The 21,933-nt window shown below is 39.2% G+C and overlaps 2 protein-coding genes across 3 annotated transcripts in view; one reads left to right on the top strand and one right to left on the bottom strand.

Annotated features, from left to right (window-relative positions):
- Nucleotides 1–2,285: 2,285 nt before the first annotated feature.
- Nucleotides 2,286–12,495, bottom strand: selenof (selenoprotein F). 2 transcript variants are annotated; one of them, NM_001171711.2, is given in 5 exon segments: nucleotides 2,286–4,163; nucleotides 5,016–5,065; nucleotides 5,756–5,819; nucleotides 8,737–8,904; nucleotides 12,425–12,495. In NM_001171711.2, coding segments are annotated over 5 exon segments (462 nt in total). In that variant the 5' UTR covers nucleotides 12,473–12,495; the 3' UTR covers nucleotides 2,286–4,031.
- Nucleotides 12,496–13,019: 524 nt separating this feature from the next.
- hs2st1 (heparan sulfate 2-O-sulfotransferase 1) overlaps nucleotides 13,020–21,933 on the top strand; it is a 65,756-nt gene continuing 56,842 nt past the window's right edge. Inside the window, 1 exon segment of the mRNA NM_001126991.1 lies at nucleotides 13,020–13,321. Coding sequence (NP_001120463.1) covers nucleotides 13,198–13,321 — 124 coding nt within the window. The 5' untranslated portion in view covers nucleotides 13,020–13,197.

Raw genomic sequence — 21,933 nt, 5'->3', positions numbered from 1 at the left:
TTTACCAGTGCAGGGCAACAGTGCATTATATTTTAATTACTTTAAAGCTCGGTGTACTCTTTGGTAGCCTTTCCTTCTCCTTTAAGCTACTGAGACATTTAAATAACAGTATTGCTTTGCCACCAAAACAGATTTATGGCAGCTTAGTTACTGCTGATGTATTTACAAACCTTTGTGCAACAGTTCCATTTTTTATTGGTACTTTAATTTAAATGTCTGTGTTTGCTATGAGATTACCAGGATCATTCAGTAGCTACTGTAAATTGTATTTTAGAATATAAAGTCTAATAAAACTGAGCTGCAGTTAAATTATATGTATGTGCATTTGGAATGCATTATCATAACCACTTCCGTGTGCAAGGGACGCAGGTGTATAACTTTCATCTTCTTTTGCATACATATTAAGATCTACTCTGGAATTCAGGAATATGCCGTTTGTGTTTTAGCTTTTTTAAAAAAAAAAAAAAATAATTTGCAACCTATTACTTTTGTGGGGAAACACAGGCAAAAGTTCCCATCTGTCCAAAAGCGATGATGTGGGCCTGTATTCAGCATGGGATCAATACTTAGGGTCACATTTATTAAATTACAACACATACAAAATAAATTTGTATTTGGTCGTACTGTGCGTATTTTCTGCAAATTTTTCGTACTTTGCGACATAATCGTATTGTCACGCCGAGTACGAAAGTTTTGGATTCATTCAAGCTTCGGTATCATGACTTCTCTTGGGCCGGGTTGGAGCTGCAGAGTGCCATTGAGCCCTATGGGAGACTTTCCTTGGGCCAGGTTGGAGCTGCAGAGTGCTATTGATTCCTATCGGGGACTTTCCTTGGGCCAGGTTGGAGCTGCAGAGTGCCATTGAGTCCTATGGGAGGCTTTCCTTGGGCCGGGTTGGAGCTGCAGAGTGCCATTGAGCCCTATGGGAGACTTTCCTTGGGCCAGGTTGGAGCTGCAGAGTGCCATTGAGCCCTATGGGAGACTTTCCTTGGGCCAGGTTGGAGCTGCAGAGTGCCATTGAGTCCTATGGGAGGCTTCCAAAATCATGCACAGAAGGATCAAAGTCGGAAAGGTTTTCCCGCGTTTACGATCGTTCGCCAATATGATATTATCCTATTACGATTTTTTTTTTCGTAAGCATTTTCTGGATATTTAGGATCATCAGAAATTATTGTATCTAATCCGAATTTGTGTATTGGAGCTACATTCTTCCCATTGTATTAGTGTTTTTTTGTGTTATTTCCTGCACTACACAATGCAGAAGATTCCCCCCTCTTTTTCAGAGCAATGGAAGGAATAAAAAATCAGAACTAGTTGTCTTAATCTTGGATGAAGGAGGTTGAAGTAGGGTAAAAAGACAATTGGCCATTAGTAATAAAAAAAAGAGACATAGGGGCCCATTCATTAAACACAAATTTTCACTACTAAAAAGCACAATTGGAAAAATTCGGAGTAACCACAATAATTTCTGATGTGCTAAAATGTCATGAAAATTCTTTTCTTGGTTGTACGAAAATACTGTGGTTGCGATCCGAAAGTCACAATTTTTGTATCTGAACAATCTTAAACGGCACAAAAACCTTTTTTGGCTTGGAAACAATGTATGCTGCTTCATTTAGTGCCAATGTCTAACAGTTCAGTAAAGCATAAATTAAGTAAACACTGCTACCAGCACCCTTCCCAGCACTGCTACCAGCACCCTACAGTAAAGAAGATTAAAAAAAGCAAAAGTTTCTAGACTGATACCATAAATCTTTGCTGGAAATACTTCAACAAGACATGCCTTCAAATGGTATTTAAAAAATTCAAGCCAATTTATTTTCTTACCCATTTTACCCCTAACTTTCAGTCCCACTAGTAACTGCCATTCTTTAGGGCTCTGGCACACGAGGAGATTTGTCTCCTGCGTTTTTTCCCCAGGTGCTTAGGCGACAAGTCGCCACGACAATACACACAAAGATTTCATGCGAGTTTAGCTCCAGGCGATCTGCTACCCATGGTACACTCAACAGTTACCCCCCCCACGATTGTGCGATTTGAAACAGCAGGCGACTTGAAGTAGCCTCGTATGTTTTGACGCTGGCGATTTCCATTGGTTTAGCATTGGCGTCTTGTCGCCAAATCGCTCTTTTAAAAATCACCGGCGACAAATCTCCTCGTGTGCCAGAGCCCTTAGAGATCCAGTACAGGGGATAACTGGGATTGCCTCAGTATATTAGATTGATGTGTCAGGCTATTTATCTGACCCACAAAACGGTTATCCTTAAAAAAGTCAAAGAAAAGTCAACAGTTTAGAAACTTGTTTTTATTTCTTTCAGCAACAAATCATCCATTCTAACTCCGATTTGCTGCAATAGAGCAAGACATTTAGACACATTACACAGAACATCAGACATCCACAAGCCCAGTAAAGGTTTACTGTGTAGTCTTCACAAGCGTGTATGGCCTTAATGGGTTACACCTAATACAACAAACAGGAGTTCTCTCTTAATAACAAAACAGCACATCCAGAGCGGATCCTGCGTTTGCAAGACACATTTAGAAAAATCCAGAAATACAAAAATGCAAATGGAAGCATTTATGACACCAAAAGACAGGGTAAAATTCAAATAAGTTTTTTTTTTTTTTTTTGAAAGAAAGAATCCAATCAAATCTTTGGCTTTAGACCCAGTATACAGCCCTCCTGGCCCCCCTTCCAACTGCAGCTATAGCAGCTACCATGTTGGTGAAAGCAGCGAGTGCAGCAACTAGGAATGGGGACACTGATCCATCTTAGCCACGAGTGTGCATACAAATTGGGTGAGCAAACATTGTGCACACAGTATTTTGAGTGAAAATAATTTAGTACTTATTGTGAGTAGCCCACTTCTCAGCACAAACTGCTCTGTTTTTAAAGCACACAAAAATAGCAAAAAGGAAATTCGAGGAAATAGTGATTAAGGAATGTTCACTGGGACTAGAGGCAAAAGCTTCAGTGGTGTTTGCTTTCCCTTTAAACACATTTAAGGCTTCTAAAATTGTACAGAAGTGTAACAAAGAGAAAAAGTCTGTTTATAAACAATGTTGAAATAACTTACTGAATCCACCCTGTGTTTATGGTATGGTGCACGGAAAACACTGAAATGCACAATATAAATGATAATCTAATGGCAATGGTGCAAGTTTACAGACTACGTTTGGCATCCTCATCCTAAAATTGCCCAACATATTTTGTTATACATGTCAAAAAGTTTCATTTACAAGTGAGGGTCAGATAGTTGTGCACATTACATTTTGTCTCAGCTAAAGGTTTCTAGCATTCCTTTACAATAGGTTTTTTTTTTTTTAAATGATCAATACAGAAGGCTCTGTATAACGAGCTGTTCCTTATCATAAAAGATAAACATTTCAGAAAGGAAAGAGGGTTTTTTTGGTTTATACAGAGGGCAGATAATTTGCTTTGATTGTGCTCATACGAACAAGGCATCAGATTAGGACTACCTTGCAGTTTAATATTTTTGCCTGTTTTGTGCAATTAAAAAAAGAAAAAGCCTACCACTTTAACAAGGTCTTTGGCAACATCACATACATCTGTCTTGCACTTTAAAACAGATCTGTATAGACTGAAAGCTCCGGATAAGCCAGGGGCAGTCAGGTGATAGCTGCCTGGAAACATGTATGGAAGTTTCCTACAACTGTCACCTGACAAGCACACATAGCTTATGGGGTGGGGGGTCTCTTTTTCTCAGCATGTTAACCCTACATATTTGGCTACTTAAAAATGTTATTTGATCTATAAAGTATTAGTGTAAGAATGCTTCCACTGGAAAGAGCTGTATCTATTCCACTAGCAAAAACCTTCTTTCAGTACACAGACAGCTGCAGTAGTAAATCTTTACCACTGGCTAGGCCACTCAGAGGGTTATGCACTTAAAAATGGAATGCTGCCAATGAATTTTATAAATGCAAAATAATGCTAGATGTTATGACCTCAGAAGCAGAATTTGTACATGAAACTTTTCAAATTAAAGGCTAAAAATAGAAAAAACTCTTTATAATCTATCTAGTTTTTCACTTAAAAATTCCTCCACACTATCTGTATTCCATTTCAGTATGCTCAGTTCTTCAGATATGTTCCCATTTTCATCCAGAAGCTTTAGGACAGGGTCAGAGCCACGTACATACTGTAAAACATGTTGTACAGAAAATGTTAATAGGCACACAACCAAAAGAAATTTGACATCTTTTGCACTTATGTAAACATTTTCAAGGTAGCATTATAGTAAGAAAAGTTGGTGGCACTGGCCCCAACCACCATCTGACTTCAAGTGAAGCAATGAGTAGCTCAGTCACTAACAGATGAGAATGTGAGACTAAGGGGAGGGAAACCATACACAAGTTACAACAGCATCTGCATACCAAGTCACTGTCTCACATCCTAACAAAGCTCCAGGGGAAAGGGGGGGAGCACTGGGCCAAGGCAGGGGTTTGTTTAAACAGCACTCAATACCTCCCTTTATACAAAATGAGAGGGGGTGAACATTGTGACTCTCACAGTTGGCATCTAACCCCCTTTGAGGGCTACAATGCTTTAATTTTGCTATGGCATATATATTGCTGCTGCAGTAGAATCTCTTGTGTTAAAATTAGGGATGCACCGAATCCACTATTATGCGCAGTGAAAAATTTTCAACTTCCACATTTAAGTGGCGAAAAAAGTCACATGATATTAAGGATTCGGTTCAGCCAGGACCATGAATTCACCCCAAATCATGACGAAAAAAAGGCAGAATCCTGAACTAAATCCTGGATTCGGTGCATCACTAGTTAAAACACATTGGGACACTCCCAGTTACCTTTATTTTTTTACAGAACCAGAAAAAAAATTCTGCAAAATCCAGGAAATTGTAAAATCAGGGAAATGCATTATATTTTGGTGGAACCACAAAAGTGTAAAATGAGAGAACACTTTATATCTGGGTATGTAAAACATAGTCTTTCACTGTATATAAAGACAGGACACACTAAGTAATCACCTTGATCTGCAGACCCTTGAAAAGTTTGGGTTTCTCACTCCTGACAAAAGCTGCAAAAGAAAGGGAGGCCATTAAAGTATTCAAAAAAGGTAAAATGTTTGAATAGCCACTAGGGTAGAAAAGAGGAGAAGCAGTGATACAATAATACAAGACAATCTCACCAAAAGTCAGTTTGGTCATTTAATGCAAATGGCATGGTTATGTGCGACTTTCTAGAAAATGGTTATACATGTATGGGACCCCGTTACCCAGAAAGCTTTGAATTACAGGAAGGCCATCTTCCTTATATTCACTATATAATGTGCTCTATGGATCTTATAAGTCACCGAGCAGTTCCATGACCATATAAAAAGCACAAGGCTGAATGCTTTTATAGGGGTCATAATATCCTTATATTTTTTAACAGTGGGTGCTTTATTATAATACACCCGTTTTAGTGGGTTATGTGACAAATTACATAAGGATAATTTAAAGCATATTCATGGCTCATATGCTGACAAAGTTGTCTGACAATTTCACCAAATAAAATCCCATCCTTCTGAATATGACATTTTTAACAAGTAAAATGGCAATAAGAAAATCTAAAAATTATCATCTGTTCTGACAGTTTGGGAGTACTGAATTACCCAAGGCAATTCAAGTGGTGTCCAGAATGACATACAAAACAGTATTCAAATGATTAAGGCCGTTCCGAAAACTTAAAAAAAAAAAAAATACAAAAATATTTCATCTGTACATACCCTGGACTTGAGGAAACCTTCCCAATTTTCATCCACAGACTTCAAGTACAGCACCTGGATATCTCTAGGGATGGAAAAGTACAAGATTACACAAAGATATAAACAATTGTGACAGAATGAACGTTGACAGATGAGGCCACATAGGTTTAGATCTAGTGTATCTAGTCAGGTGACTGGCTGCTGGAAACTAAATTTCATACATATAGCATCTTCTGACTATTTGCTTTTGCTAACCTATAGGGTTAAAAAAAAAAAAATCATTTTAGTGAATTATTTGCTATGTAAACACTGTAGTTTAGAAATAAAAAGTACAAAAGTTTCTTGAACCAATGTGTTTTTGTAGTTTTAATATTGGTGTGTAGGCGCCATCTCAGTGCATTGTGCCCGAGTCTGAGCTTTCAGGAGTCAGTGCTACACATTAGAACTGCTTTCAGGTAACCTATTGTTTCTCCTACTCCCATGTAACTGGAGGAGTCCCAAGCTGTACTTGTATTTCTTACTATTGAGTGCTATTCTGATATCTACTGGGAGCTGCTATCTTGCTCCCTTCCCATTGTTCTGCTGATTGGCTGCTGGGAGGGGGGTGATATCACGCCAACTTGCAGCGCAGCAGTAAAGTGTGACTGAAGATAGAGAGCACAGGCCAAGTGGATGTGGCACCCTGGGAAATGAATATGGCCAGCCCCGTGTGAAATTCTAAATTGAATAGAAAAATGAATTTCAATTTCCGCTGGAGATGCTTTATTAACTGATGCGTTTTAAAAAATACATGTTTTCCCATGACTATATTCCTTTAAAAGGGTTTGTTCACCTTAAATTGCCAAATCTTATTAAACCATCACCAATGCTTTCTGCTTGTCAGAAAATCCATTTTCCATTAAAAAAATAGTAAAAAGGCCACTGTAAAAGCTACTTTTTATACCTGTTAATTCAGTCCTTCTATCTAAACAGTTTTCTCAAGGGATAGGAGAGGCCTATTTTGAACTTGACACAGAACTTTTGTCCAGACTTTGTCCATACTTTTTTCCTACTGGACCAATTCATTGGTTGCTTGTGCACTCTAACCAGTTGCATAAATTGAAAGATCATAGGTAAATTTCTCCCTTGCAATGGCATAGGCAAACAGACTCAGCATCACAAATCTAACATACTGTTATGTTAAATTTGCAGCACTCTGGTCAGCCTGACATTGCTTCCTATGCATGTGACAGAGACACAGCCAATACGAGTTAAGTCTGCAGGCAAATTTTTTTGTTAACTATGTATATGGCAGATATTGTTCTATTTATGTGAACAGTTAGATTTGTAAATAGTAGTCGCACTTAATGTAAGAGGATCCTCCAACAAGAATGTGCTTGCTCTAGGCACACCCAAGGTCCTTGTTCTTTAATCAGGCAACCATTCATTAATTAAATATACTCTAACAGTGAACACACTATTACCCATTCTGATGTTTTAGTAGAACTGCACCATGATAAATACCAGCAACATCTAACACTTGCATGGTAAAACCGGCCAGTTTGCAGCCAGATAGCACACAAGCAAGGAGTTCCATGTTTAAAAATATTTAAAAAAAAAAAAAAAAAGGCTGTGAGTGTTACAGGAGAGTCTCAGATGCTAGAGATAATTCTAAGATTATTTTCTCATTCAGCCCCTGGTATTTAAAGATAATCAAGTGTACTTGTGTCATAAGAATGGCAGAGATTCATACAACTAGCAGCTGGGCTTTTTAGTCTCAATATAATTGGATTCAATCAGCTTTATTTAGAATCGTGAATGGCTGACTGTTACTAGATGAAGTACAATTATATTACCAGTTTCCCAGACAATAGTGCACTTGTAAATCCCTATTTCAGTTGCCACCACATCACCACATAACAATGACAAAAATGTGCCAAATAAACCATCCTGTCTGCTAAGAAGGCACAGACATGTTGAAGCAGAGATGTTACAATAGGATATATATGCTGGAAATGAAACAGATGGCAAGGCAGACAAGTGCCTGCTGTATGTTTTGCCATTAAGGAATTTTTAGATCTGTAGCTAAAAATCAAGCTCAGATGCAAATTCACTAATGGACCATCCCAGGCAAATTAGGGCATATTCTTTTGATTAATCCTAAATTACAACTTGCCATTTTAGCCAAACGTAGTAAAATGTATTGTTTAGCAATACTGCACCTGTAGCTCAAGTGCAACTCCTAAGTAAATGAGTGGGGAATCTGACCACTGCTGTCAGGCAGAACGCAATAGGTCAGAACACCACACAGAAATGCTTAAAGAAGAGTTCTTTATTTAAGAAATGTATTTATTATACTTTCCCACTAGAAACAGCTTTCATTGTAGTCTAGCTACAATCCGGGATATTGGATCCCATACATGGTACAGTAATATGCATGTTTAGAGCAGTCAGTTCAGAGACTGATGGTCACTGGTAAATGAAGGTAGCCAGCAAATGAGAAAATGTGACAACCTAAAGGAAATCCATAAACAGTGCAAATAGTGTCCTGGTTAGAAATTTGCCCAGGCCAATAGTGCAGCAAGTTAGCAATGGTAATGTGCTCTTGTACAATAATAGTGATGCAGAGAAGCAAATCCATACTTTAGAGGAGATTCCTCTTTAAATTCATAATTTCAGGGATCCAGTGTCAGAGGTAAGTACACCTTCACAAGTGTTCTTCCATAATCATTTTGTGGATAGGAAATAGTTTAGAATAAGCTCGTCAGTGGTGTCAAGAAAATGCAACTTAACTCACTGAAAAACGCTTTTGAAAATAATCGATAAGGAGCGCTTTTGTAATGAGAGGCGGAACAGTATATTGTAAGGAAATGCTTCTGTCGTAAGCGGCATGATTTCGATCAACTATTATAGTTAACAATACTAAAGCATTGCCTATTAGAACACAAATATAAGAGCTCAATAGTTGTTTAAAATCCATGCAACACAACATATTTTTATAGGGTACACAATTTTAGCAATACCTTTTTAGACTCTAGGTGTACTTCTTCCTGGCAGCACTGCCTGCAGAATAAGTTGATCTCATTCAGACCAAACTGTCCAAGCAATTCACAAGAAGTGCACAAAAGATTGCTAGAGAAGCCAAGATCTCTGCATGCTTCTGAAGAGAGTTCTGCACCATAAGACGACAGCTGAAAAAAAATATTTTAAGTAGATGAATAACAGAGTTTGGAGGGTTTTAATATTTTTCAGGCAGTTAATGCAATGATTAAAGATAATTTTAAGGTGAAGTTCCCTATTATGGGTTTAAGTTTCAGTCCTAATACCTTCATTAAAGCGATGTTGATATGTTCCTAACTAACCACACAGCACTTAACAACAACCCCATAATTTGCAGGCAGTGTAGCACTTCACGCTGGGCTTGTAGGATCTTGCCATAAGCTGAAGTACAAATGTAACAGTACTGCTGCCTGTGGAAGGATCACACTGCCACCAGCCCAGTGTGACTGGCAAGCAGCTCTCCACACTCAGCACCTATAACTAAAGGTGGCCATACATAAGATTTGCTCGTTTGGAGAGATAGCCAAACAAACAGATCTTGCCCCCATATGGCCACCTAAGGTGAGTGATATCAGGCTAATGCAATTGTTTAGCCATAGGGACAAACAATCAAGTTACAAGAACAGAGATAGGACCAGTCAGCAAGAGGGCTGCATCAATGTGTTGATGTAGTCCCTAATCCCAATAAAACATCAAACCTGCCCAGGCAGCAGCTAATTTTAGGCCAGATATTTGTCAGGGAGGGCCATTGGGGGTCCCCATACATAGCAGATAAGCTGCAAAATCAGTTGAAAGGACTCAAATTGGCATCTTAAATCTTTAGTCAGTCTGGTGAATTGTTGCATAATTTGTAATAAGGACACATTCCATATAGTCCATAAAATGCATTTATTTTCATATGTCTGGGGATGTTATAGAGCACAGAGGAGTTTGCTTTCATTATTCTAACTACATACAACAATCTGACAGCTAGATAAAGGATTCATTTACCTGACCAAACACAGCCAAAAAAACCCTAATGCTGAGGCTACAAATAACTTTTAATTACTTATCCTTTTTATTCAGATCCACTTCTATTCACCTTCCAGATTCTCATTTAAACCACTGTCCGGTTGCTAGGGTAAATTTGACTCTAGCAACTAGATAGCTTCTGAAATGCCATACCGGAATGATGCTTAAGAAAAAGCTTAAAGTTAAAAATAATAAAAAAAACTTCTGCAAACTGAATTTTTCAATCTACAACTTACTAGTTAGCGATTGCACTTGTACGAGTATCCGGTAAAAGGGCGCAATAATTGTAAGAGACAAATACATTAACAAACAACTTTAAAGCCAGTGAAAGTTTGGCAAACCTGCACCACCCCCACGTGATAGGACGGTCTCAGAGCAATGACACATCCCTTGTGTAAATTGTGTAATGCTGTAACCTGTTTTCTCACCCATGTTTCAAACTAGAGGCACACAGAAAAAGTCTAGTGCCCCACCCCATGGTTGTGCCCTAGGCACTTAGCTCTTCTGCCTTCCTGTAGTTCTGGCTCTGCATACTGGAGGAACTTATGGTGATTTTGCACATTATTCAGGGATTGTACACTTAATTTACTAGTAGTGTGTTAGGTTGCCAATAGTCTCTTTAGCTTCTACCTATTTTTATAAGGCTGATTTACATTCCCAAAGCAGATAATGTCTGACTATTTGATAGTTACTTGCCTAAATAAAACAGCAAATGATAGTTCTGCTTGCTAAAAAGCATCTATTTACCCTTTACTTGGGAGACTAAATTATACACAACGCATTGGAAATAATGTAAAAAGTGCTCCTATTGGAGCTGTTCCAGATAAATAGGGGCATATTTATTAAAAGATAAAATCACACGGCACTGTTCACCAGAGGGAATTTATGCCACTCTCTAGTCCCTTATACAAAATATTTAGGGGCACAGTTATCAAATAGTTAATCTTCACTTTCGCACTAACAAATATGCCCCTAAACCCCACACAAATGAATGACAAGCTTTCATGTTTTTATAAATATGCTTTACAATTTCACAGTGCCAGGAGGTCTTGGTGCTGACTCAACATGCAAAATTAGATCTCAGTAAGTCTAAAGAGAACCTAGCAAGAGCTTGGGTGAAGTATAGCTTAGTCTGCCTTTACCAGGACAAGTGATATGGAAAGAGCCCATTGACACTTAAGGTTAATCCCGCAGAGAGATTATTCACCCAAGATAGATCTTTGCTACCATGGGTGACTAAGCTCTCCGAAATGCATTTCCACTGGCAACATTAAGAATCGCCTGTGGAAAGGCCTACGCATCACTGTTTATTTTTTTGAAGACGTGCAAAGTTGCCTGCAGGAGGAAACTTTGAGCGAAAACAAAGCACTGTGTAGGCCTTTCCATCGTCGATTCTCTTTGTTGCCGGTGGAAAGGCATTTTGGAGAGATTAGTCACCCAGGGTAGCCAACGCTGGACGTGTGTTCCGGGGGCCCTAGGCACCGCCCCGCGGCAGAGAGCGCGAGTGTACATAGCATACATTTAAACTCCGATACAGTGGGGAGAGGTCCCCATTGCTCCGTATGGGGGCAAAATTCAAAAATTTCTGCCGCCCTAGGCCCGGGCCTTTGTGGCCTCTCCACAAATCTGGGCCTGAGGGTAGCAGAGATTTATCACGGGCAACTAACCACACCACGGGGCATTAGCCGAACGTGTTTTATCCACAACAGACTTAATCATAGGCTGAAATTCATTGTGGACGAAATTTCTTGTTCAGTGTGCGAGTCTCTTAGAAACAAAAGTGGTGACTTCTCCCCTGGCTACGGGTTTGGGGCATTGGCACCCGGACCACCATAAGGGTCAGGTGAGTTACTGCCTATATAAAACTATATCTCAAAGTAACTTTGAGACAGGCTACTGTTGTAGCCGAAACGTCAGTTTTTTTGCTTTGCACCCAAATAAAATCTATGTTTTTCTATAAGTCCTGTGTGATGCGATCCATTTTCTATATCTATATCTAATCTATATCTATGCATGCATTTTTTACATTCCGTTTGCATTTGCTGAAGCAGCACCTACAAAAAGCATTTCTTGCCACATGCCCAATATCACATAAGAGCTTTTCATTCTATAGTTCTGTATAGCTATAATGACATTTAACCTCTGTATATTCTTCTGTGTAAGAAGTAAACCCATTATAACCCTGTGCATTTTTGACTGGCTGCCCCAGGACTACAAAACAGTTTATTTATATAATGTATAGCAGTGCTTTTAGAGCAAACGTATTTACCAGTGCAGGGTAACAATACATTATATCAAAGTGATTGTAAATCGCTTTCGTTTTTGGTGTTCCGGGTTCTTTAAGACAGACTTTGTCCGTACCCCAGAAGAGTCCCTTACCCTCTAACCCCTTGCGTTTAGGTAAGGAGAGCCCTGGCTGCCGGATGTGCCTGGCCTACCGGTACACATGAAGCCGAGGAGCCGCACTCTACACACAGGAAGCAGCTCTGGGCCACGTCACCTCACGAAACTCAAACAGTTACCTGGTTCCGCGCCTTCTAAACGGCGCAGCACCGCGGAGACTGCAGCTCTGGACATTAACACTTAGTTAATAGTTCAGCTGAAGCAGGAGAGAAACTGCCTGAAAGCTGCAGAACTTACCGCCTGTAGCACAGTCACTAACCACAGCAGCATCCTCTCTGCCGCCATCTTCCCACTAGGCACTGGTGAGCCCCTCCCACAAACTGCTGCTTTTATAAGCGCCTATGCACTAAGCACCAGGAACTACGCGACACAACCCTGGAACGCTAATATTTATTTTACAGAGCAGGGACGTGGAGCACCAGCTGTAGTAGAACTAGAACTCCAAGTATCACATAAACGCAGTCTATGGGTGGGTGTATGCATAGAGCAGGCAGATTGTCCCACTACAATGGCTCTACTGGTCTGCAGGCCGAGTCGCTCTTTGGCTGGGAGCAGGCATAGTTTGGACAGCTCTTCCTCAGTCCGGGTCCTGAGTTCTATGCAACCAGTTTAAATCCCTAATATTCATCTGTCTGAGGATTCCAGCAGTCGTCAAATCCGCCTCTATAACCAATGAAATACTAAAAAGCGGCTGTGGTTTGTTGCTTAGCAACCACCACCTGGAAGGACTACTAACTGGGCGGGATTTACGTGACAAACGTAAAACGCTGTGGGCGGGGCGAAGTGACGGACAACGCAATGGGCTGGCGCTGCTTGTGCTGCAGCTTAGCCCCGGAGTAGCGGCGGGTGTTTACTGTAGGCTGGGAGCGGGGCTGCTCGAAGCTGCTGGGGACTGAGGCACACGCTCCTCTTTGTCACTGTCTCCGTATCAGTTGTGCCTGTAGAGCGGGAAGCCGCAGCGCCCTTATCTCTCTCCCGATGCCCACGTTATGGTGCCATAGATCAATTTGATGGGTCTCTTACGGATTATGATGCCGCCCAAGTTGCAGCTGCTGGCAGTGCTGACCTTTGGGGTCTTAATGCTCTTCCTGGAGAACCAAATCCAGAAGCTGGAGGAATCCAAAGAGAAGCTTGGTAAGAGCAGACTTTAGGTTTGGAATGCATCTTCCATGTGCACAGGTTCCATCCCAGTTTCCTTTATTCGGGGTGTCCAACCTGCAGCTCTGCAGCTGTCGGTCAGCAATTGCACCCCAACAGCCAGAAGTCATGAGAGGTGTAATTTAGCGACACCAGGGGGGGGCATAACAGGTCGGACACTTTTGCTAATGGGGCAGCATTGTGAGTGGCACTGGAACACATGCCACCATCATACCATACTTATTACTAAACCTTTACTTTAAAGGTGCTGTAAACCCCCAAATAAAATGTTGCTTAATAAAAGAAATTGAAATTCTAAGTAACTTTCCAGTATAGGTTCATTAGAAGATACCAGTGGTTCCAAGTTATTTGTAATGTCACTGCTTCTGAAATCAGCATCTGTCTGTCTATTGCTGTTCTCTGTCCTGGTGGTTCTGGCTTTTGAAACAATGTACCAGAGGCCAGCTGGTTAACAGACCTGTGAAGCATGCAAGCTGGCTCCTGCTAACATTGTTTCAAGAGACAGTAGCAGCAGTTCAGAAAACTACACAAAATCTGCTTTCCACAGCAAATCAATGTACAAGTAACTTTTATAGCCATTTATAATTTGTAATAAATGTGACTAAATAAATGTGACTAAAAATATAATAAAATATTACCTAACGAAAATATATAATTATAAGGATAATTATATATTTTTGTTAGGTAATATTTTATTATATTTTTAGGTTTCCAATCATTAAAAGTGCCATAGAGCAAGTAGCATGGACAGCAAAAATATACCTGTCTCTCTCTCTCTCTCTCTGTGGTTTGCATGAAAATCACATTTCTTCTTTCCCCCAAAACTGACTGAAGTACAACTGACAACCAAAGAAGTCATAGTTTGCTATTCTTCAGCACTGTGCAATATGTACAGCTCGCTGATTTACATAGAGTCAAGTACGTATATGATCATATGAGTGTTCTTGTAGTTATTACTCACTATCATTTCAAATCTAACTTGGTGGTGGCCACTTAGGTTTCATACAAAAAAATGTGACTATTGTGAGCCTTCTTTTGTGCCAGAATCGCAATAGTTACTGCTTTGTCAGTAACAATGACATATCTTACTTATTCCTGCATCAGCTTATTATCATGGCTTAAGGTGGCCATACATGGGCAGATCTATGTTGCCAATTTGGGTCCTTTCAGACTCATTCAGCAACTTATCTTCCTGTGTATGGGGCAGCTTTCTCGTCTAATCAAGGACTGCATCAGCTCACTGAAGCAACTGTATTCTGTAGTACTTTTGTTAGAGACTATTGCATCTGTGTGTGGAGTATTTCATGAACTAAATTAGTAAATTGTTGTGCTTTTGTATTACAGTTCATCACTTTACATTTCATTTACACCAGAATCAGGTGAATTGGCTCTTCCAGAGTTCAGGCCATTTATATGTCAACATTAAATTTAAATTCTGAATGACTTGTTATACATTTGACTATTTCCTCTTGCTAAAATAAAGAGATTGGATATTTTATAATGCGTGGTAAAGTTTCTGAAATAGTGTTGCTGAGTTCAGCATGGCTACATTGTTTCACACAGTTCTATAAATGTACCAGTTTGTTATAAATAGAGTTAACGTGTTGAGAATGTTTTAAAAGTATTGTAATAGTTGGTGAGCATCACATTATTACTACAAAGCCTTGTAAATTAATAGGCATTGAAGCATTGCAATACCAAATACTACATTTCAGCCCCCCCCAGGTATGTTAGAGTCTTTTCCACTTGATTGCTGTCCAAAGAATCTGAAGAACTGTCACTTGCATATGAACTTGTTAAGCATCATTTACAATTTATCATTTTTTCATCATCATTTGATCTTAATGATATATCATTCTTAATCATTGTTTGCCTCAGCAGAAGAATTGTCATTGATGAACATGCCGTCAGTGCCTAGTCCATCTATTTAGAGATGAATACTCATCATGCAGATATTACAAAAGACATGATTAGACGTGCCATTCTATGACTTTATAAAAATACACATCTCCTTATACTGTATCGCATATTTGCAAGTAATTCCTAGGTATATTGCAGTGTATATGGTTTACTTTACAATGTATTATTAACAATCTGGTCTTGGTGCATGGTTAAGGGATTGGTCACAATAGCTGTAAATTGTAAATCATCTGATTGGACTTAATCTGTGTTATGTACAACAACAGTCTGTGTTGATATCTTTGTAATCGTTGATATCTTTTGCAATCTTTTTATTAAAGTCCTGCCCTTGGTTCTACAGTCTTATTGACTTTTGGACTGGTCTGTCTCTCTGCAAACACTCTTGTTCCAGTGTGTGTTAGAGGGCAGCCCTTGTCTGGATTGAAATGGCCTTATTTTGGTACTCCCACAACCCTGTGCAGCCTAAATTATAGCCGCCCTACACCCCATACTTTCCTTTTGTGATTCTTTGGCATGGCTTTTGTTTCCAAGTCTTCTAGGGCAGGATATATGGGCACTGTACCAGTGTGGTACAGACAACTAGTGCACATGTGTATTGAAGAAGAAGGAAAATCAACAATCACTGAGGGGTGCCCAAAGTTACTCCCAGTGATTGTATTTACTTATATGATATCCCAGGCCATTGCTCCTGTCATCAGAAAACTGCAGCAGCCCAGTCTTCTTTTCAGTGAGCAGCATGGAGAAATCTTCTCCCTGTTTCTTCTTTCAGATGTGCAGTAAAGTGAAAAGCCGAACTTCAACAAAGAAGCTGCCTTTTTACTGTACCGTGCGTGCGTCAGCCCTTCGAAAGGCAAAAGCAGAAGCACAGGATAGCTCCTTGGTGCTCACTAAGGAAAACCCAGGCTGGGGCAGTTTTCTGCCTAGCATTTGGCACCCCATTGTGACGTTTCTTCTCTTTTAACTATAATAACATATTGACTGGTACTTTACATTTCATAGGCTTAGAAGATATTGGTTGCAAAAGTGTTCATTGTCATTGTAATTACTGCCAGCTATGGTTAAAAGCACAGTATCCCATGCTCTAGTAGACAATTATTAGATGTATTTCATTTCCTCCCTATCAGCAAAAAAATAATCAACATGACCTATAGGTAACTTTTTATGTACTTTAATATTTTGAAGAGTAGTTTTTTTGTGTCAGTATGTGTCATGCCAGCTTGTTCACACAACACAATGTTTCGGGGAGGTGTGTAAATCATTTTATCGTACCAAAAGACAAGAGGCAGCTCTTGAGAACAAGGGAAGTTTCATAGAACAGTAAAGCTATGGAAATATTCCTCCAAAATCCCTGCAGGCATATTGAATGGTTTCAAGAAGAGGCTAGATGCATTTCAGATAATGTTAAATTAAATACTTAATGATATTAAGCCCTGTACTTTTAAGATTGGAGTATATTTTAAAGTTTCTAAAGCATATTATATACAGTTTTATGTGAATCAAGGACTGAAAAGTTAATACTTTATGAACAAAGAGTTGAACATGATGGGCATGAAGTTAAACCTTCATTACTTAAAGGAAATCTATACCCCTAACCAATGTAGGTTTCTACACTATGTAAAACCCAGCTTCATCTAAATAAACCATTTTTCATAAAAATATACTTTTTTTAGTAGTATGTGCTATTGGGTACTCCTAAATAGAAAATTGCCATTTTAAGAATTGAGTGCCTCCTGGGATCATAGGATTCACAGTGCACACAAACAAGCCAAGGCACAGATACATGCTAGGTCACATCAGCCAATGAATGGACAGAGTTCTGCCTTTTGCTTCCACACTACTTCCTGTTACAGTTAGAGCTGCATTATTTCTGGTCATGTGATCTCTGAGGGAGCACACAGCCCATCACTAAATGGAGGAGGATTTAGGGAAAGGATGTAAAGTGCAATGTTTACTGATATATATATATATATATATATATATATTCCAGTTTGGTGAGATTCTTTAATAGGTCACTCAACATGAAATAAATCTGTTGGTTAAGTATTCATTCTGGGGGTATATATTTTTTTTTAAAGGAGAAGGAAAGGTATATTCACAGGGGGCACCACAAAATGTTAGGTGCCGCCCAGTGATTGTAATTACTTACCTGATATCCTGGGCTGGTGAAAACTGAACCGGCTCAGGATATCTGCAAGCAAGTAGTTCTCTTCCTCCTGTCTTCTTTCTTCTCAATCCCTGGGCCCGCACATGTGCAGTACAGCGAAAAAGCTTCAGAAATTAATTCCTAGTGTTCACCTGGATAAAGACTTTGTATTGTATTTCACCAAATGTAAACTATTGTTACTTAGGGGTGGATACTCTTTGGTAGATGTGGTTCATATATTTCCCTGCTGTCATAAGCATCAGAATTTGCTTCTGCACAACAGTGGGCTTTTTTAATTTTAGGATAGCTTGCTTTATATATTGCCTATTGTATATGAGTATATATGGCTTAAAGGGATGCAAATATATAAAGCAAGATAAGACTGCTTAAATGGATACGGTCATGATTTTTAGTGTACTTTTTATTTCTAAATAATTCACTCTACTATTTAAAATGTTATTCTTGAACCAACAAATATATGTTTTTAGTTGTTATTTTGGTGTGTAGGCGCCATCTTTTCCTGAGGTGCATTTTTCCTGAGTCTGAGCTTTCAGAAGGAGCCAGCGCTACACATTAGAACTGCTTTCAAGTAACCTATTGTTTCTCCGAGTCCCAAGCTGGACTTGGATTTTTTACTATTGAGTGCTATTCTGATATCTACTGGAAGCTGCTATCTTGGTACCTTCCCATTGTTCTGCTGATCGGCTGCTGAGAGAGGGGTGATATCACTCCAAGTTGCAGCACAGCAGTAAAGTGTGACTGAAGTTTATCAGAGCACATGGCTGTGGCATCCTGGGAAATGAAGAATATGTCTAGCCCCATGTGAAATTGCAAAATGAAATATAAAAAAAATCTGTTTGTATTTTTGAAAAATGGATTCCACTGCAGGATTCTGCTGGGGAAACTCTATTAAAAATTATGTGTTTTTTTTTTTTAAGCAACAAAAAACCATGACAGTATTCCTTTCACACTTTACTATATTAAGGGCATGGTGCTTAGAAAGCATTGTCAATCTTGGTCAATTCTCGGCTAACCTGACGGCAAGTTCTGCCGCCATTATCAAACCTAAAACTGGGGATTACTAATCGTTATTAGTCACAATGATAAGGAGGAGGGTTAAGATCAGGATAAAGAATTCTTTTTATTAATCTGTAGCATCCTTCATTTTGGAACTTTTTTTTTTTTTTTTAAGCTTGTAGCTTATTCATTTTTTGAAACCATGGAAATTAAGCTGTTTTTACAATAGGTTCATTTTCAGCTTTTCATTTGCATCTGCTCAGTTACTTCACTAAGTCTGGCAATGTATGGCAGGAATTCTTAAAGGACATGTCAATCCAAAAATTAATGTTTGCCTAATAAGAGAAAACATGATTCACCACCAGGGCAGGGAATAGAAAAGGACAGACAAACACTGCTTTTAAGGGCGAGAGAGCATATGAAGCATTAATCCGCTTTCACGTTTTCCAGGCGGACCGCCGATGCGTTGTTACCATAGGTTTTAGTGCGCACACACACAGAGCGGTGTATGGAAGCAGATCAGCTACTCTCAACCAGGCAGAAAAGCACAGGACTTTACATTCATACACCATTACAAATTTGTAATGAATGTATATTGCAAAGTTGCTTTGAGTTATGTTTCATACATCACTAAAACTTTGAGCTGTAACAGTAAAACCTTCTAGGGTTAAAACAGCCAAATAACAACATGTCGCATTGTTTGATCTGTATAGTGACCTGTTACAGTCCAGATATGTTTAGTGCCAGACACTCTGCTGGGCTGATTTATGAACATAGGTGTTAAATTGTTCAAGTGCAGTTGCCAATAGCAACCACTAAGCAGTTAATTTTGTGCAGTTTACTACATAGTTTAAAACTAAAGCCTGTTATTAAATATTACACAGGGAAAATCTCCCATCTGTCTTCTTATAAATAACTTTTCACTTAAGCCCCTACTTTATCATCAGATTAAAAAGCATTTTTGTTTTATCAAGAGGATAAGAGGATAGTCTCAATATCAAGCCTCTTCAGGGGTTAAAGAGTGCATAGTCCTGACTGATACAGTTTCAGTGTGTGTGTAAAACATATCATATTAGCCAAGTTTTTTAGTCTAAATGATTTTGCTGTAGGACCTTTTAGTTCTGCAACAAAGTGGCATAACATGAGCTACTGGCCCTCCATGCATTACAGTTGCAGCAACGTGGCTACAGGTCTCTGGAACATTACATGATCAACACAGTGTCCACTAGCCCAAGAGCAGAATAGTTTATAAAAGTGTAAAAGGAGTAAATCACTTTGTTTTCCTACCAACTTTGCAGTTGGGTTTCACTATTTAGTTTTTATCGTTTTTGAATTATTTTCCTTCCCTTTCTGACTCTTCCCAGCTTTGAAATGGGGGCCACTGATACTTTTTTATGAAGCTACTCTCCTATTCATAATCCTGTCTCTCGTTCAAATCACTGCCAGGTTGCCAGGTTAATTTAAAGGTGAACAACCCCTTTAATGTGACCCACTAAACTATGCTGGCAGTGCTACCATAGCATCTTTTTGAAGGGGGGGGGGGTTGGTATATTAAAATTTGGTTCAGATCTGCTTCTGTAGCCTTCGGAACAGTTTTTGTGGAATAAATCAGTGCTGAAGCACATCAAGAAAGTAACATTGTTTAATTATTTGATATTACATATTACATAATGTTACATAATTATTTTGATATTACATATGTGTTTGTGTCTTTAGGGCTATACTTATCTGATATGATATATGATGGGAGTGCACTACTGTAGCCTAAAGGTGGCCATACACGGGCCGACTATAGCTGCCGATATCGGTCCCTCGGACCGATTCGGCAGCTAATCGGCCCGTGTATGAGGAGAGCAGAGCGGCCTGGCCGACCGATATCTGGCCTGAAATTGGCCAGATCTCGATCGGCCAGGTTAGAAAATCTGGTCGGATCGGGGACCACATCGGCTCGTTGATGCGGTCCCCGATCCGACTGCCCCATTGCCGCCCACATAATCCGATCGTTTGGCCCCAGGGCCAAACGATCGGATTATTATTTTTTTTACCTAAATGCTCCCCGATATCGCCCACCCGTAGGTGGGGATATCGGGGGAAGATCCGCTCGCTTGGCGACATCGCCAAGCGAGCGGATCTGCTCGTGTATGGCCACCTTAATAGCTGACCATTTTTCATTTAACTGTTTCCATACTATACAATATTGCAGCCTTTGAGCCACAGAGCTTCTACTCTGTCTTATATTTACTAATGCAGAATCTATTACATTTCAGACTGTTGTGTCACTTTTACAGAGTTCATTTCTTGCTCTTTTCTGTGAAAGAGGCAATCGAGGTTGGCAGGTTCTTGGCAAAAATGGTAAATGTACTTCTGTAAGAGCTAAACAACATATACTGTAGGATGGTGTCCGATCGATAGTTGACATCCTACAAGTCGGATGTAGTTGTATGGTTTAAAAAAAAAGAATAGAACTGATATGTAATGTATGCTACATCTGCATCCAACAAGATGATATCTGATTGTCGGATGTAAACGCAGGAACAAAAAACACCATCCAACTTTATCTGACTTGCATTACAGCTGTGGGATCCTACAAAATCTCATGCTGTTGCATGACAAGATTTTGTGGGTCAGATGAAATCTGACACACAAAACCTGATCAAAATCTCCCATGTAGTTTAGCCCTTAGTCAGTATCATACTGCAGCCTTGGCAACACAGACAAGCCAGTGTGGGAAAAATCAAAGGAAGCATGTAAACAGATACACAGCAACTGGAATGTGATAGTAAATCATTACTGAAAGGAGAGGAAGCAATCCATGCCATTTTTTGGGATGTGCGCACAAAATGATTGCTTTATGCAAATCATTTTACCATCTCCTCAAAGCATTATGGCAACCCTGTTTGCGCGGATTTATTAAAACCAGGCAAACCTGGAAACTATTTAATGGTCTCATCCAGCAGTGGAAGATAGATTGTAAATATTATAGTTTGCATCAGTGTGTGGTGTACAGAACAAAACTTCTTACTTAAAGTTATGCTAGTGCTCAAAACTATGCCACTATGTGCAATAAAAATTTGCAGTGTAATAAAATATCAAATGAATAAAATTATGTTGTGCTAATGCATCTTTTATTACATTTTCCGCTATAAGTTCTTAATTTAAAGTTTCACTTTGTGTAGCCAGTAGTATCCTGCTTTTAGTTTTCAGGTTTTTAATTTTTACCTTCACTTTCCATTTTGGAATTTTAAACTTCTATTTGCTAGGTCTTAAAGGGGCAGTATATACTGAACTGGAACATACAAACTGTTTTATACTAGGATATAGTGATAGAGGGTGGCAGAATAGGAGAACTAATAATTAAAATAAAAAGCATACTGAAAAAAAATGAACACCAATTGAAATGGTAACTTGAATATGAGCTTCAACTTGGAAAATTGTTATTATAAAGTACTTATCAGAGAAAGTGGGCATGCAATTCTTCACTCTTTTATTAAGACAACTTTTCAGTCTA

The sequence above is a fragment of the Xenopus tropicalis genome, chromosome 4 (assembly GCF_000004195.4).
Source record: "Xenopus tropicalis strain Nigerian chromosome 4, UCB_Xtro_10.0, whole genome shotgun sequence".
Classification (NCBI taxonomy): Eukaryota; Metazoa; Chordata; class Amphibia; order Anura; family Pipidae; genus Xenopus; species Xenopus tropicalis.
The sequence above is the reverse complement of the archived record's forward strand: the minus strand, read 5'-3'. Positions and strand labels throughout refer to the sequence as shown.